At 41.8% G+C, this 14,719-nt stretch overlaps 1 protein-coding gene across 6 annotated transcripts in view; it reads right to left on the bottom strand.

Annotated features, from left to right (window-relative positions):
- LOC123610920 (protein ADP-ribosylarginine hydrolase) overlaps positions 1-14,719 on the bottom strand; it is a 42,979-nt gene that overhangs the window by 24,656 nt on the left and 3,604 nt on the right. For 5 of the 6 annotated variants that reach the window (XM_045502139.1, XM_045502141.1, XM_045502140.1 and 2 more), the window contains exons 4-5: positions 5,931-6,043; positions 1,172-1,373 (exon numbers count right to left, since the gene is read on the bottom strand). In XM_045502139.1, coding sequence (XP_045358095.1) covers positions 1,172-1,373; positions 5,931-6,043 — 315 coding nt within the window. Of the gene's footprint in view, positions 1-1,171; positions 1,374-5,930; positions 6,044-12,401; positions 14,252-14,719 lie in introns of those variants that run through there. The other variant, XM_045502144.1, reaches the window with a different exon arrangement.

Raw genomic sequence — 14,719 nt, 5'->3', positions numbered from 1 at the left:
ATAGTATAAAAGCGCTTTTCTAGGAAAAGGAGAATGATAGAAAAAATTTCATAGAACTTTACCAAGAGTTTGGGATCTGGAGAAGTTTTCTCAGTGGCCCACAGTGAGGGAATGGTAAGAGCATACTCACGTAGGCAGAGGAGCACAAATTGGGTGTGTGCCATAGAAAGTGGATTTCAGGGGATCTAGGAGCAGACTGAGCTCTCCAGCTGTGTTAGCTATCTCTTGGTTGGGGATACACATACAGCCTTAGATAGTGGCTAAATAGAAGATTTTCTGGAGAAGAGACTTTGGCATAAGAGTAAGGAAGTATATACCTAAGGAGGTATAGGGCCGGGTGCTCAGGGTCCAGGGATTTGAGAAGCAGAGAGAACCCAGAGGCCATGAAATGGTGATCCTTTGTGCAGTGCCTTTGCATCCACCTCTTCATTGGACACTCCCATCTCTAGTTGCTCTATACTGCTACTATTTTCACTGCATTTTCTCCCTCTTTCCTCCCACCAACATTCTTCTGTTTTAGGCCTTGTCAGTGGGCTCTGGAGAGAAGACGTTGGAAGGAAGGATAGTGGTCGAATTGAGACTCAGTGACTACATATTATAACAAAATTTGGACGATAGGGCATCAAAGAAATCAAACCTGAGAAAGGTTAGTCTCAGGAGATGATGGAAGTAGCACCCGTGAGTGGAAGTTTCTTAAATCATGAAGCCAGAGAAGAAATAAAGAAGAGGAAATAAAACCCTGGATAAAAACACCATGCCCTTACTCTGATTACACACAGCCCATGACCTCACTGGCTGAGATGAGTCACATACCCCATGCTTCAGGAAGGAAAGATCAACTGGGACCATTTCTACAACTTCCCTTTTATTCAGATGTGGAAACCAAGGCTTCGTGTGCTGGGACAACTTGTCCAGGGTCATACATATTTACTGTTTGAGAGCATGTAGATAAGACCAAGCAGAGGACTAATATACATGATCAACAGGAATAAACAACATAATGTGTGTTCATGTTGATATGAGAAACCTTCAAAGACAGCAGGAGGTGAGAGATAAAACATGTGACTGTCAGTAAATCCATCTCTCCCCTTGGTCCCCATTAACTTGCTGTGGCCTTATGGTCACTCTCTAGTTCTTAGTGAAGATGATCCTATTGGTTGATTACTCCCACCTGAATCCATGGATGATTAGTTTAGTTCCCAGAGAGGCATTGAACCCAGATTTTTGGATGTCACTACTTTCCTGCACTAGCTGACCACAGCTAGGATCCAAAGGGGTGAAGAGGAGAAACTGGACTTTGAGATTGGTGCCTTGGAGAAGATTAGCATTCTGGAAGTCAGTGCACTTTGTCTGTGGGATAGGAGGTGCGTCTCCTGGAGGAAAAAACAAAAAGAAAAACAAGAAAGATTCAAGGTGAGGTCATCTATTCTTAGAAGGAAGACAATTGTTCTTGAGAGGAAGAGACAAACAGGGGCTTACCAGCATTTATTATAAATCAGCTAGTACAATATTCAGACTTATTTATTAAAGACATCACTTCTGTAACCAAAATCTGTGAATAGTTTTCATGTCTAAAGATATATTGCCAGAAAGGGATATGAATATTACTCAACTAGAGAAGATTAAAAGCCATGGTGAAGTGGATATTGTCATGAGATAAATTGAGTACCCCCCCCCCCCAACCATAAATCCATATGTCGAAGTCCTAACTCCCAGGACCTCAGAATGTGACTGTATTTGGAGATAGAGTCTTTATGTTAAATAAATAGAGGTATTTATGCTAAAATGAAGCCAATAGGGTGGGTCCTAATCCTGTATGGCTGGTGTCCTTATAAGAATAAATTTGGACACAAACAGAGGAAAGATAATGTGAAGACACATGAAGTAGAAGGTCAACTGCAAGCCAAAAAATAAGTCAAATAATGTCACACCTCTGTGCAAAAGAGGGCATTTCCCTCAGAATGAAACCTGAAGTCCTAACATTAGACTAAAGCCCCAAATGGTCTAAACCATGAGCTGCGGGAAAGCTTTGCCTGTCTGACTACTCCTTCCTCCATTCTGGCCACATGTCTTCCCAACTCTTCCTCACTCTACACAGGCCTAGACCACCTGAGGGTCTTTGCACCAGCCATCCCTTCTGCCTGGAGTGTCTTTTCCGCATACATCCACATGGCTAACACCCTCTTCTGTTCCGAGGCTTTGCTTGTCAAGTGTAACTACTGTAAATTGCCACCTGCCTGTGCTCCTCACCCCTGTTCTCTCAATTTTTGTCATCTTAATCTATTTCCTTTTATAGCAATCATCACCTTCTAATCTCCTATGGAATTTACTAGTTTATTATTAAATGTATTGCTTACTGATTTCCCTATATTAGGATATACTTTCAAAGAAGGCAGAGATTTTTATCCATTTTGTTCACTCTACTGCCCAGAATAGGGTACGCCACACATAATAAACATGAAAAGCTACTTCTTTGAAAATAATAATAAACTGGTTGTACTTTTGATTAATAAGACAGAGTAAGACAAAAAGAGGGAAATCACAAGTAAACAATACAGAGAATAAAAAGGGATATATAGTAGACTTTAAAAAAAAAAAAACTATTAAAGAGCATGTTTATACCCACCCAAAATTAAAATTACAGGTATTTGCCTAGAAAATAGACAATTTCCTAGAAAATATAACTTACTGAAACTTAGTCAAAAAGAAAAAATAGAAAGTCAAGTGTAAAACAGTAGCATGAGGGAATTGAAACAGTAGTTTTTGATTTATTCATCAAAAAACCTCTACCAGGCCAGACAGTTTTCCAGAAAAATTCTATCATTCCTTCAATTCTTATCACTGTTCCAGAGAATAGAAAAGGGGATAATCTAAATTCATTCTATGAAAATAACCAAGATATCCAAATTGGACAAGGATAGAAGGAGAAAAGAAAACAAAAGGCCAATTTCACTATTAAACACAGACATAAAGACCCTGGATAAATTACCAGCAAATCTAAGCCCATCAAAGATAATATGCATAAAAAATACATCATGGCCAAGCAGGGTTTTAATCCAAGATATGAAAAGATGGCTTAACATTAGAAGATATATTAATGTACTTCACATATGAAAAATTAAAGAGAAAAACCCATATGCTCATCTCAATAGATGGAGAAGAAAGAAGCACAATAAAATTTAATATCCAACACTTCTTAACCTAAGAAAAAGCATTATCCAAGAGCCTATCTGATGACCATACTTATAGGCGAAACATTAGAAGCATTCCATTTAGAACTGGAAACAAATGAGAATGTCTGCTATCAGTGCTTCTATGAAATATTGTACTGGAAGTTATAGTCCAAGCCAGGGAAACAAGACAATAAAATGGAATCAAAGTTACAAAGTTTGAAAAGGAGGAGAGAAAATTGACAATATTTGCAGATACATAATAAAACTTTCTATCATTTGAGAGTATGGAAGGTGGCACAGTGAATCATACTCCGATATCCCCTCTCCCTAACCACCTTTCCAACCAAAGACTAATCATAGATGAATATCAAAAGAGAAGAAAGACATAGATGATCTCAAATATAAAGATTATATCTCTGTGGGCAAGAACAAGAACAGAATTGCAATATGGTGCTGGGTTCCTGTTCTGGGAGAAGACAGTGGTTGTGAGGATTCAGCTCTGTGAGGTAAGGGGGGGTCCAGTAGTGCTTTGTGTCAGTGCTTTGTGGAAGGTCAGCACCAGGCGAAGCTCTCCAACTCCATAAAGGAAGCTAAAAACAAAAGCGATACAACAAAAAAGTAGCTATTGACTTTTTTCCTGGGGCTATAGGTTTATTTAGGGAGGCAGGATGGAAAGACAAGGCCTCACTAAGAAGAACTGAGACAACCCCCCTCCCCCCACCAAATGGAGGAGAGAGTCTAAAGATGGGAAGGACTGGGGGTGGGGGGTAGAGGTGGGGAAGGCCATAAACAAACTTCTCATTGACACTGAAATAAAACTAACCTATTGTGTTAGAAGTCAAGATAATAGTTATCTTTGGGGTGGTAGTGATTAAGAGGGGATATGTGGAATGGGTTTTAAGAACCTGGTAATGTTTTATTTCTTGATTTGGATGATGGTTACACAGGTGAGTGAATTCACTGTGAAAATTCATTAATCTGTGTATTAATAATCTGTGCGCTTGTCTGTATATATGTTGTACTTCAATAGCGAGTTTTCTTAAAAAAAAGGCTGCAAACAAAATATCTAAATTTATACAGAAATCAAATGTTTACAAAGATAGTCAATAAAGCCAATAAGTGGATCATGAATTCATTCCAGGTGAAATAAGTTTTTAAAAGCCTTTGACATAGACTTTTAAATAAATATGCTGAGAACCCACAAGGATAAAAATAAAGACAGAGCATATGAAATTATGAAATAAAAACACAAATAAATAATAAAATAAGATTTATAGAAAAAACCTAGTTAGGAAATTAGAAATGAAAAAGATAACCATTGAAATAAAAAGGGAATCAATACTGTAATGTTTAGGACAGAAGTAAAAGAAAATTTTAATATGGAAGTATAGTCAAAAAGTACAGACAATAGATGAAAAGATTCTATTTTTACCTCGTAGCTGTTCTCTAAAGGAAGTGAATGGGAGAAGAAGCACTAGTTTGAAAAGATAATTATTTAGAATTTTCCACAACTAAAGATATGATTTCTCCAATCAAAATTTGTACTCAGGGTAATGAGCGAGATTAAAAAAAAATAAATCTACACTAGGCAGATTATAGTATAACACCAGGATGTCAAGGATAAAAAGATATTTTTTTAAATTCCCAAATGCATTGGAAAACTTAGAAGAAATGGATAATTTTCTAGAAAAATCCAACGTAGTGAAACTGACTCGAGAAGAAATAGTAAGCCCAAATAAAACTAGCATCAAAACATTAAATTAGTAATCAAGAGTCTTTCTGACTCTAAAGTATACTAGAGCTAGATGGTTTTATCTGAGAACTGCACTGCTTTAAAGTACAAATAGTCTTTATCTTATATAAACCGTTTATAGAATAGACACTTATTTCATGAGGTTATAATAATCTTAGTATTAACTGGACAAGGGTAATGCAAGAAAAGAAAATGATAGGTAAATTTTCTATGGACATATAATCAAAATAATATATAAATATATACAAAAGTAAAAATAAATTTTGGCAAAATAAAATTCAGTATTATATTTAAAAATACACCACGATTAAAGGATTTGTCCCTAGTGATCTTAGTCTGATTGGGCTAGCCATTAGGGCTTAGAAGAAAATATGAAAAATTGCCTTTATAGTATGATTGCTTAAACAAGACACTGGAAGCACAAATCATAATAAGAAATAAGAATTAAGACAACAATGTAATACTATTTTTTCCATCAGGTTGACAATATGAAAAATGTTTGATACTGCGAAGTATTGGCAGAGAGGTGGGGAACCAGCCATGCTCACATATTAATAAATAGTTGTAACTTCTTTGCAGGCAATATTTCCCACATCTATCAAAAATGTTGGGTAGTGGATTAGCAAGGACATCCATCATTCTCAGTGGCAAAATCTTGGTTAGTCTGGAAATTTTTAATTTAAAATTAAATATATCTTGGTACAGTGGATATTTATAGGGTGAATGTAAGTCATATTTTGGAATTGATGCAATGTTATTTTCTTACAGTCTTGTGCCGGGTGAAAGGATTAATGCAGCTTTTAGGGGACTTGAGAAAGTATCCTGGTCGTTACCAGTCCCTTTATGATTGTAGGTTTTTTTCCCTCCCTCTTCTAAATTCATCTCAAGAGAAGAGAAGGCTTTTAGGGGACCCTCCACATGTTAGCACTATATAAATAGTTGGTTTAAGAAATAGAAGCACTGACTGAAAGAAATTCCACCTAAGGCCCGAGCCCCCGAATTACCTGCACTTCCAATGCTGAGCCACAAAAGGAGTCCCCACGAACAGAAGCTTCTGTCCCCTAGGCCTGGGGGCATTGCTGAGCTGGAGGTCTCAGAGCTGGAGTGAAGCCGACCCTTAATGCCAAAAGAGATCACAGAAGCCCGTCTCTCAAAGTTTTGGATACCCAACACTCACTTGAGTCTCGCTGATCATTAACTGGCCTCATGACCTGTTAGAAGAAAAATAAACTCTCCCTATTTGTCTAACCTCCACAGTTTTTTGGTTTCTTCTTCCTAATGAAAATAAATACACTTCGTTTTTTAGGCAGGGGACATTGAAACACATTGTCCTTCCTCTCTGAGCCAAACATCATCAGGAAATGATTTCCTGCCCCTCTCCCACTTCCTATTATAAAATGTTAGTAAAAACCCAGGCAGAAGTCTTTTATCTCTAGGTGATGACAAAACCCACAGAATCATCGTGGACATGTTTATCTCCCTAGGAAGACTCTGAGCAAATTGAGGGCAAAGACCTTCTCCTTTCATTTTGAATCCCCAGGGCCTAGAATAGAACTGGACCAATAATATGTGTTTAGTGTATATTTAACAGAAAGAGTGGAAAAATATGAAGTTTGCCTCTGACAGTACCTTCCTTTCAAAAAGACGTTCATCTTCTTACAAATAAAGAATGAAGAAACTGAACAGTAGACAAAGAAAGTGACCCGTTGCAACCCTGTTGTTAGACGTGGCTGCGCTGGCCTGTAACCAGGGCGTTTCCAGCACACCACATGGCCTCTTCACCCAAAAGAGTGGCAGAAACCACAGAGAGCTAGTTCTGGGCAGGTCAGGGGAAAGGGGAAGGCAAGGTACTTGCCCAGCACTCCTTAAACTGCAGCGTACCGCTACGAGGTGGAACCTGCCAGTAGCGCACTATCACACTTTCTGGACAATAGCTCTGTGAGGTGTGTATAGCCTTAGAGCATAGAGAGGCTAAGTAACTTGCACAAGGTCATGTAGAGTTGGGACGAACTAATCCCAGAGGCCATGCTCCGCACCTGTGCACCAGAAAGTAACAGTCCCCAAGGAAGCCTTGGCGCTGTGTCATCATGGCTGTGCCAGGTCTGCCCAAGATGAGGATAAAATGATTTTGGAGGGAAGCCCTTGCTTCCCCTGGTGCACATGATCCCACTCCTCGAGCACTGCTGCCACCAGGAAGGAGAGGAGCGATAAATAGGGCACTACTGAAGGCTGCTCTGGTGTCACCGACCATGCCAGGTGTGGTAGTCTGGCTCCTCGGAGAAGAGACACCAAGATGGGGCTAGATGGGCAAGAGATTTACCGGAGATAACACCTGTGAGGAATAAGGGAAGTTGAAGAAGGCAGAGACAGTCTTTAGACCATGATGCAAGTTTGACACCTGTGAAGAGGGAAAGGAAATGGATGACATAGGAAAAGTCTTGGACTGCCTCACAGTTCCTGGAATGTTCTGGCAAGGGCAATGGGGAATGTTCAAGCCGAAGTTGTTGTTGTTGTTGTTGTTTTTAAGGATTTTTTTTCTTAAGTTTATTCATTTATTTTGAGAGAGAGAAAGCATGAGCAGGGAGGGGCAGAGAAAGGGGGAGAGGGGAAGAACCTGAGGCAGGCTCTGCAACGTCAGCACAAAGCCGGAGGTGGGGCTTGAACCGCAAGATCATGACCTGAGCCAAACCAGGGTCGGACACTTAACCGCTTAACCAACCCGAACCATCCTGGGGCCCCAAGCTGAAGTTTCTTATTAACGAAGTCCTGTCTTACAGTAATGAACCTGATTAGCATCTCCACCCTGCTCAGTCACTAGCTGGGGTCAGTCTCAGCACAAAGATGAGGATAGATCCAGAAAGGCCGCAACTGGGACCGTGAATCAATCAGGGTCCCTGGGGCCAGAGATTGAGGGCTGCATTTTCATAGCCGCTCACACCACAGCCAGAGCTGGCACACCAAGCTAGCTACTCCAGTCATTCCAGCACAGTATTCCTTGTGGGTGGCATTAATACAGCTGACACTTAGAGAGCACCTTCCCTTTCCCCTTCGTCATCTAGTACAGTACTCTTCAAGTAGTTCTGCTGGAGTTCTCCTGTGTGCAGGACCACCTGCCTCAGCATCATCCAGGGAAACTGGAGTCCATGGGCTCCAGGCCCAGAGACCCTGAGAGACAGCACTTGCCGGACAACACCCAGCTGCTACAGATGATGACTCTGAGACCAAAAAAAAAGGGAAGTAGGAACCTTAAATGGGACGGGTGCAACCAAGCACAATGTAGAGAGAGGAGTCCCAGTCACAGCCCAGGCATTGGATGGGGTCTCCTTGGTGTCAGAGGAAGAGGAGGCTCTCTGAGGAGGGCAGGGAAGCTGAGGGGAGAGTGAAGACTCTGTCCATTTCACAGTCTGACCTGAGCTCTGCTCTGCCCCTCCCTACCCCTGTACCCAAATGTGGATCAAGCCTCAACCAGCTTTCTCCCTGACTTCCCCTCATAGTTGTGAGAAGGTGAAGAGAGGGCACAGGCTTCTGACATCACCATGTAACTCTTGGGTTCCATTTTGGCCTTGTCTAAGGAAAACTTTCTAACTACAGCTAACAGTTGCAGTATGATAGGACTTGGAGACACGTGGCTTGGGTTTAAACCCCGGCTCCTTCTCACCCTAGACATGTGACTTTGGACAGATGGAAGCTTCTCTGAGCCCAATTTCTTCATCTGCTAATGGGCTGTAATAAACTACCTGACACTTGGTAACTCTTTCTTCCTCCTCTTCTTTTTCCTTCTCCAAATGGATACCCTAGGTGTCACTTCTCCTAACCCCCAAACTCCCAAAATGGAAAATGATGGGAAGGCTCCCACTATGCCCTATCTTGTTGACCCCTGGATCCCTAACCAGACACCAGCAGCCATCCCATGAGGAGCTGATCCAGTAGGCTGGTTAGTTGTGAAATCATCAGAATCTCTATTCCTTCCCCCTCACTCTCAGTAGCTCTGTGGCTGTTTAAAAAACAAAACAAAACAAAACAAAAAGCACATTTACTTGCCCTGGAGAGGTATAGAGGGGAGTAAATGGAGAATATGGTGGCTGAAGAAGCCTGGAGGAGGGTGGATGTGGCCAATGCTAATTTTGCAGCTCTTACAAAAAATATTGCCAAGACTTCTAGATAACATCTAGCAATCTTAGGTAACAAACAAAGCAAATGAAGCACCATTATATAGCAGGTCAAAAACATATAATTAATCCCTGTAATGTTACACATGTTTTTTTCTCTTTTTTAGTACACACATATTAATTTGATAAGCCTAATAAATTCATACTGTGTGCTAGATCATTTTTTTAGAGAGAGACAGAGAGAGCATGCAAGTGGGGGAGGGGTGGAGGGAGAGGGAGAGAGAATCCCAAGCAGGTTCCACACCCCACATGGGGCTCCAGCTCACGAACTGTGAGATCATGACCTGAGCCAAAATCAAGAGTCGGACGCTTAACTGACTGAGCCGCCCAGGCGCCCCTCAGATCATTTTTTTTTAATTTACTGCAACATCATGCATATAATTACGTTATCTCTTTCCTCTATTCTCCTCCTCCCTTCTTCTACACACACACACACACACACACTGGCACCTGGCATTCACAGTAGGAGCAAAGGTAGACACCCTGAGCCAGATGCAGGTGGTGGGCAGAGGTGGTGAGGGGAGTGTGTAATTGTTCTCTGGTTGCTTCTCTTTTCTCAGAGAAATAGCAAGCAAGGTTGCCAGTTGAGAGTAAAGTTTGAAGAGGAGATTTTGAGGTTTGAGAAGAAAGAGTATGAAAGTCTGAACTCTTTTTGAAGTGCGCCTGTGATGAAGACAGATTGTCTCAAACAAACATAGCAGGATCTCTAAAGTCTTTCTCTGCTGTCTCCAGTTGTGGCTGAAGTCCTACCTGGGGAATAACAAATGCTAAGTCCTCGCCCTCCTACCCCTGTCCCCCACCTCTTCCACTGTATTCTAAAGGGACTGGAAGGACTTGGAAAGACAAATCCCAGTAGGATATAGGAGAAGGTAACAGAACTGCTGTTATCAGACCTCTCTTCCCCACCTCCCCTCCACTGGAAGCCAGTGATTTGAATGGAAAATAGAGAGTCAAGTTCTGTGGGGGTTCTCTCTTACCTTCTTGAAAGAGGAGGGGAGGTGGTGCTCTTTCTTACCCTCCACAACCAGTGAGAGCCTACCAGTTGAGATTGAAGGTGACCATATCAAGGGGGCATGGGTATCTATTTCCAAGTTGGATCTCTCAAGGCCTATTTAAGAGGGATGGGTGAAATGTAAGACAGCAACAGGTGGGAAGCCTGCACTCCCACTGCTGGACAGGAGCAGGAAGGACGAGTTTCCCTTGGGCTGAGGGGACTCCTCAGAAGACAGCTGTCTTGAGCCTTTCCTACCAGTGCTCCACCAATGAGAATGGTCTCAGGGCAACATCTGAGAGGAGCAAGGAGCCTCAGAAGAGAGAGGGGAAGAATGTCCCCTTTTCTCCTCCAAGTCCCTTGGGCCCAGGGCTGATGGAGGTGGGGAGCATGGAGGGCATGACATGGAAGTTTTAGAATTGATTAAACTGGGCTGGGATTCCCACTTCTGGGTATAAATCTAAAGGAAATGAAAACAGGGTCCCAAAGGGTCTGCACTCCCGTGTCACTGCAGCATTATCCACGATAGCCAAGATATGAAAACAACCTAAGTGTCCATCAACAGAAGAATGGATAAAGAAGATGGAGTATATGCATACATACAATGGGATATCATTCAACCATGAGAAAGAAGGAAATCCAGCCATTTGTGATAACAGGGATGGGCTTCATTTAGGGCATTATGCTAAGCCAAACAGAAAAGACAAATACTGCATGGTATCACTTATATGTGGAATCTTTAAAAAAGGTCAAACTCCTAGAAACAGAGTAGGAAAGTGGTTGCCAGAGGCTGGGAGGTGGGGAAATGAGAGAGAGGTTGGTAAAAAGGTACAAACTTTCAGCTGTAAGATGAAGCAGGTCTGAAGATATGAGGTGAAACATGGTGACTACGGTGGATAACACTGTATAGTATACTTGAAATTTGCTAAGAAAGTAGATCTTAAATGTTCTCACCACCCACTCCACCCCCAAATATAAATATGTGCAATGATAGGTGTGTTAATTAACTAGATGGGAGGAATCCTTTCACAATATAAATGTGTATCAAATCACCACGATGTACAGTTTAAATATCTTACAATCTTTTATGTCAATTATGCCTCAATAAAGTTGAAATTAAAAAAAAAATACTGGACTGGTTTTGTTTTTTTTAAGTTTATTTATTTATTTTGAGAGAGAGAGAGAGGGAGCGAGCTGGGGAGGGGCAGAGAGAGGGAGAGAGAGACTCCCAAGCAGGCTCCACGCTGTCAGCTCACAAACTGTGAGATCATGAACTAAGCCAAAATCATGAGCTAGAAGCTTAACTGATTAAGCCACCCAGGCACCCCTGGACTGGGTTTTTAATACACTCCCCACCCCCATCCCCAACAAAGGACCAAAAACAATGTGATATTCTAAGGGACAGGAAAAGCAGCTTCCACACAGTACTGTGAAGGCAGTAGTTGGAGAAAAATAAAATCATGTTTGCTTCTTACTAAATTCAGATGACTTACCAAACTAGCTACAGAGATAAAACAGGTCATGCCTCAGATTCCACTTGTTAAAATGCTCTTCTGCTCTTTTCTATACTGTAAGATTTAAGAAGGTCTACTGTTTGGCCAGTGCTAATAGAACTCTAGTGTTCTGTCTATTCTAGGCTCCTAACTACTGGAAAAAGACACTTCAGAACAACCAGGAGAAATGTTTCCTCTTGTCTTACATCTGCAGAAAGGCACACACTATTCTGTGCTATAAAGTCAGTTCTTACCAACTGGGAAATTGAAAGCAGTCATGAGGGTCACCTTAATATTCTGCTCAGGAATCTTGTATGTTTTATGTCTTGTATAAATCTTGTATGTGTTTTCTATTATTCTATAACTGTGCTCAGAATATTTATACAAAGGAGTCTTTTAAGACATCTGAATTTAAGACGTATGACAGTGTTCTGTGAAGTGTAGCCCAGCATGCTTGAACGTCTGCAACTCCAATTGCTTGTCTTACCAAAGAACCTGTTTTTGCTTTTGTAATATATAAAACGTGTTTGTTTTCTGAAATATATAAATGCGTGTGAGAGTTTTTTGAGACAGAAAATGAACTTAGGAATTTCCTTCTCCCTTTATATATAAAAGAATAATAAATTCCATGTCCTGGCTTGAGTCCTGCTTCAAATACAGAGGTGTGTAGGTCAGCACATGTGCATGGTTAAAGCATCAGACTCTCCGTCTCTCACAGTGCATCACAGGTCACTCTGGGCAACCGTGAAGTAGCAGGTGTCTGAACAGGTGTGTCTGAAACAGATGTGGAACCGCATGTTGAAAGCATTCACATCAACACAATTTGATGAACCTCCTATTTATTGAATGTCTCTCATGGGCCAGCAGACAGGCCACAAAGAGAATAAGATAATTCCTCACAAGGAATCTGAGTTTGTCCTCAGAAGACACCCAATCACCACTCAACAGGACCAGTGTGGTGACAAGCCTGGAGACAAGGCTGTGGGTATATGAGGAGAAAGTGGCCAAGTGCCCGAATAATCACAGCAAGTTTCACCCAGAAGGTTCTACCTGAGCTGGGGCTTGAAGGATGAGTAAGCATCTACCAGGTGGAAAAGGAGAGGGAAGAGCATTAAGAAATGGAGAAAGGGGGTGAGTATTCATTGGAACATGATTAGAAGTTCAGCATGACTGATTTGTAAAGATAACTCTGGAGGGCAAGGAGGAAGGCAAGACTGGAATTAAGGGACCAGACAGGAGGTGATTAACAACATTCATTTAATATATACTGATCAAGTACCTCCCATGTTCCCAGGCACTTTGCTAGGTTGTGTCTAGAGGAAAATAAAGACAAGCCAAGAGAAAACAACAAAACTGGCAATTCGTTAAGTGTCACAGCCAGCAAAGTACAGAGTACAGCTTGGAGCAGCATCTCCCCAGACTTGAGTACCCTGGACTGCAGAAATCCAACTGAAAAATACTGGTGCAAGAAAGTAAAAGAGTAACAGATGTGAAGGACATTTAGGAGGCAGACCATCTGGCAGATGCTATTGGGACCCCACATACCTCCTTCACTCTTCCCATGCACTGTACAGCTTGCCATTGCAAGCACCTCTGAGCCTTTGCCTGAAGACATTTGTGTCTGGCTTGCACAAAAGACAGGCCAAGAAGTACCAGGGAGTTAGCGTCCCTAGGAGTGGTCCTCAACCAATGCCAAATGGAAGGTGACGGATGGACACCCCAGGTTTGCTTGCCCCTTGGGTGGGACAACTCTTGAGGAGTGCCTTACAGAGAACCCAGATGGACTAGTCCCAACTGGCCAGAGTGCTGACCTGCTCATCGCACCTTGTGCTGGCTTCCCTCCCCTCTCCTCCCTGTCTCACTTCCCATTTTCCTACCAGGGCTTCCTGGAATCACCTCCCAAATAAACTACTTGTTATTGAATCTTTGTCTCAAAGTCCACTTTTGGAGAACTCAACCTGAGACACACAGAAAAAACTTAGTGAAAGATTAGATGATGAAAATGAAGACTCAAATATGGGGCCATGAGACTTCTAGCTTGGGGAGATACTGACTTCTATCAACTGAGATAAAGGACAGAAAGAGGGACAGAGTCAGGGGGGACAGGATGAATTTGGAAAGACAAGCTTCAGGTGCTCAAGGGACATGTTACCTCAAAATTCCTGGAGTACAAGGTTAAAACTCTTGACTTTGGAAAAAATGAAAAGAAACTGGACTACATAAGAGGAGCAACCACGAGAAATGATGTCACATCTCTCTAAAGGGTAACTACAGTATCTTCCTTTGACCCAAGAGAATACAAAGCCCTGGCTGTCTTTTCCAGCCGGTTTCTGTATTCTAGTTTCTCATAGTTGGAGGGACTCACTCCTTTAAAACCATACATAACTCCCCACCAGCAGCCAGCAATAGCAGCTGTAGAATCACTGTCTCCACCATGGAAAAAGGCTCGATGGGCAAGCTCCTTCCAGGAGTCTCCTGCAGCCAGGATGGCATCATAAGCAATCATGGGGGCATCGTGTCCACTGCTGCCACCCCAGCCAGAGTAGCTCACGGAGGTATAGAACTGATCCCTCTCCTTCACATCAAAGGGCTTGGGGAAGGTAGGGGCTGATTTGCCATCCAAAATCCCTCTAAGTTTTAGGTATTTTTCCCATTGGTCTTGGAAGTAGGACCTGTAGGAAGGAAAAATTCTACAGTCAATTGAAAAAATAAATTTGAAAACCATAAGGAAAGGTAGCAGATAAATGTATGAATAGAGAAAATTCCAAGATGACTTCAACTTCTTGTACTAATATCAAAATTGTATTAAATAATCAAAATGAGGGATGCCTGGGTGGCTCAGTCAGTTAAGGGTCCGACTCTTGGTTTTGGCTCAGGTCATGATCTCATGGTTCCGTGAGTTCAGGCTCCACACTGGGCTCTGCACTAATGGTGTAGAGCCTGCTTGGGATTCTCTCTTTCCCTCTCTCTCTCAAAAGAAATAAACTTTTTAAGAAATGCTTTAAAAAATCAAAGGAGGGGCACTTGGATGGCTCAGTCAGTTGAGCCTTGATTTTGGCTTGTATATATTTAAAGTATACAACATGATGATTTAATATACTGATACACAGTGAAAAGACTATAGTCAAGCTAATTAACAC

This window comes from Leopardus geoffroyi, chromosome C2, assembly GCF_018350155.1.
Source record: "Leopardus geoffroyi isolate Oge1 chromosome C2, O.geoffroyi_Oge1_pat1.0, whole genome shotgun sequence".
NCBI lineage: Eukaryota > Metazoa > Chordata > Mammalia > Carnivora > Felidae > Leopardus > Leopardus geoffroyi.
The sequence above is the reverse complement of the archived record's forward strand: the minus strand, read 5'-3'. Positions and strand labels throughout refer to the sequence as shown.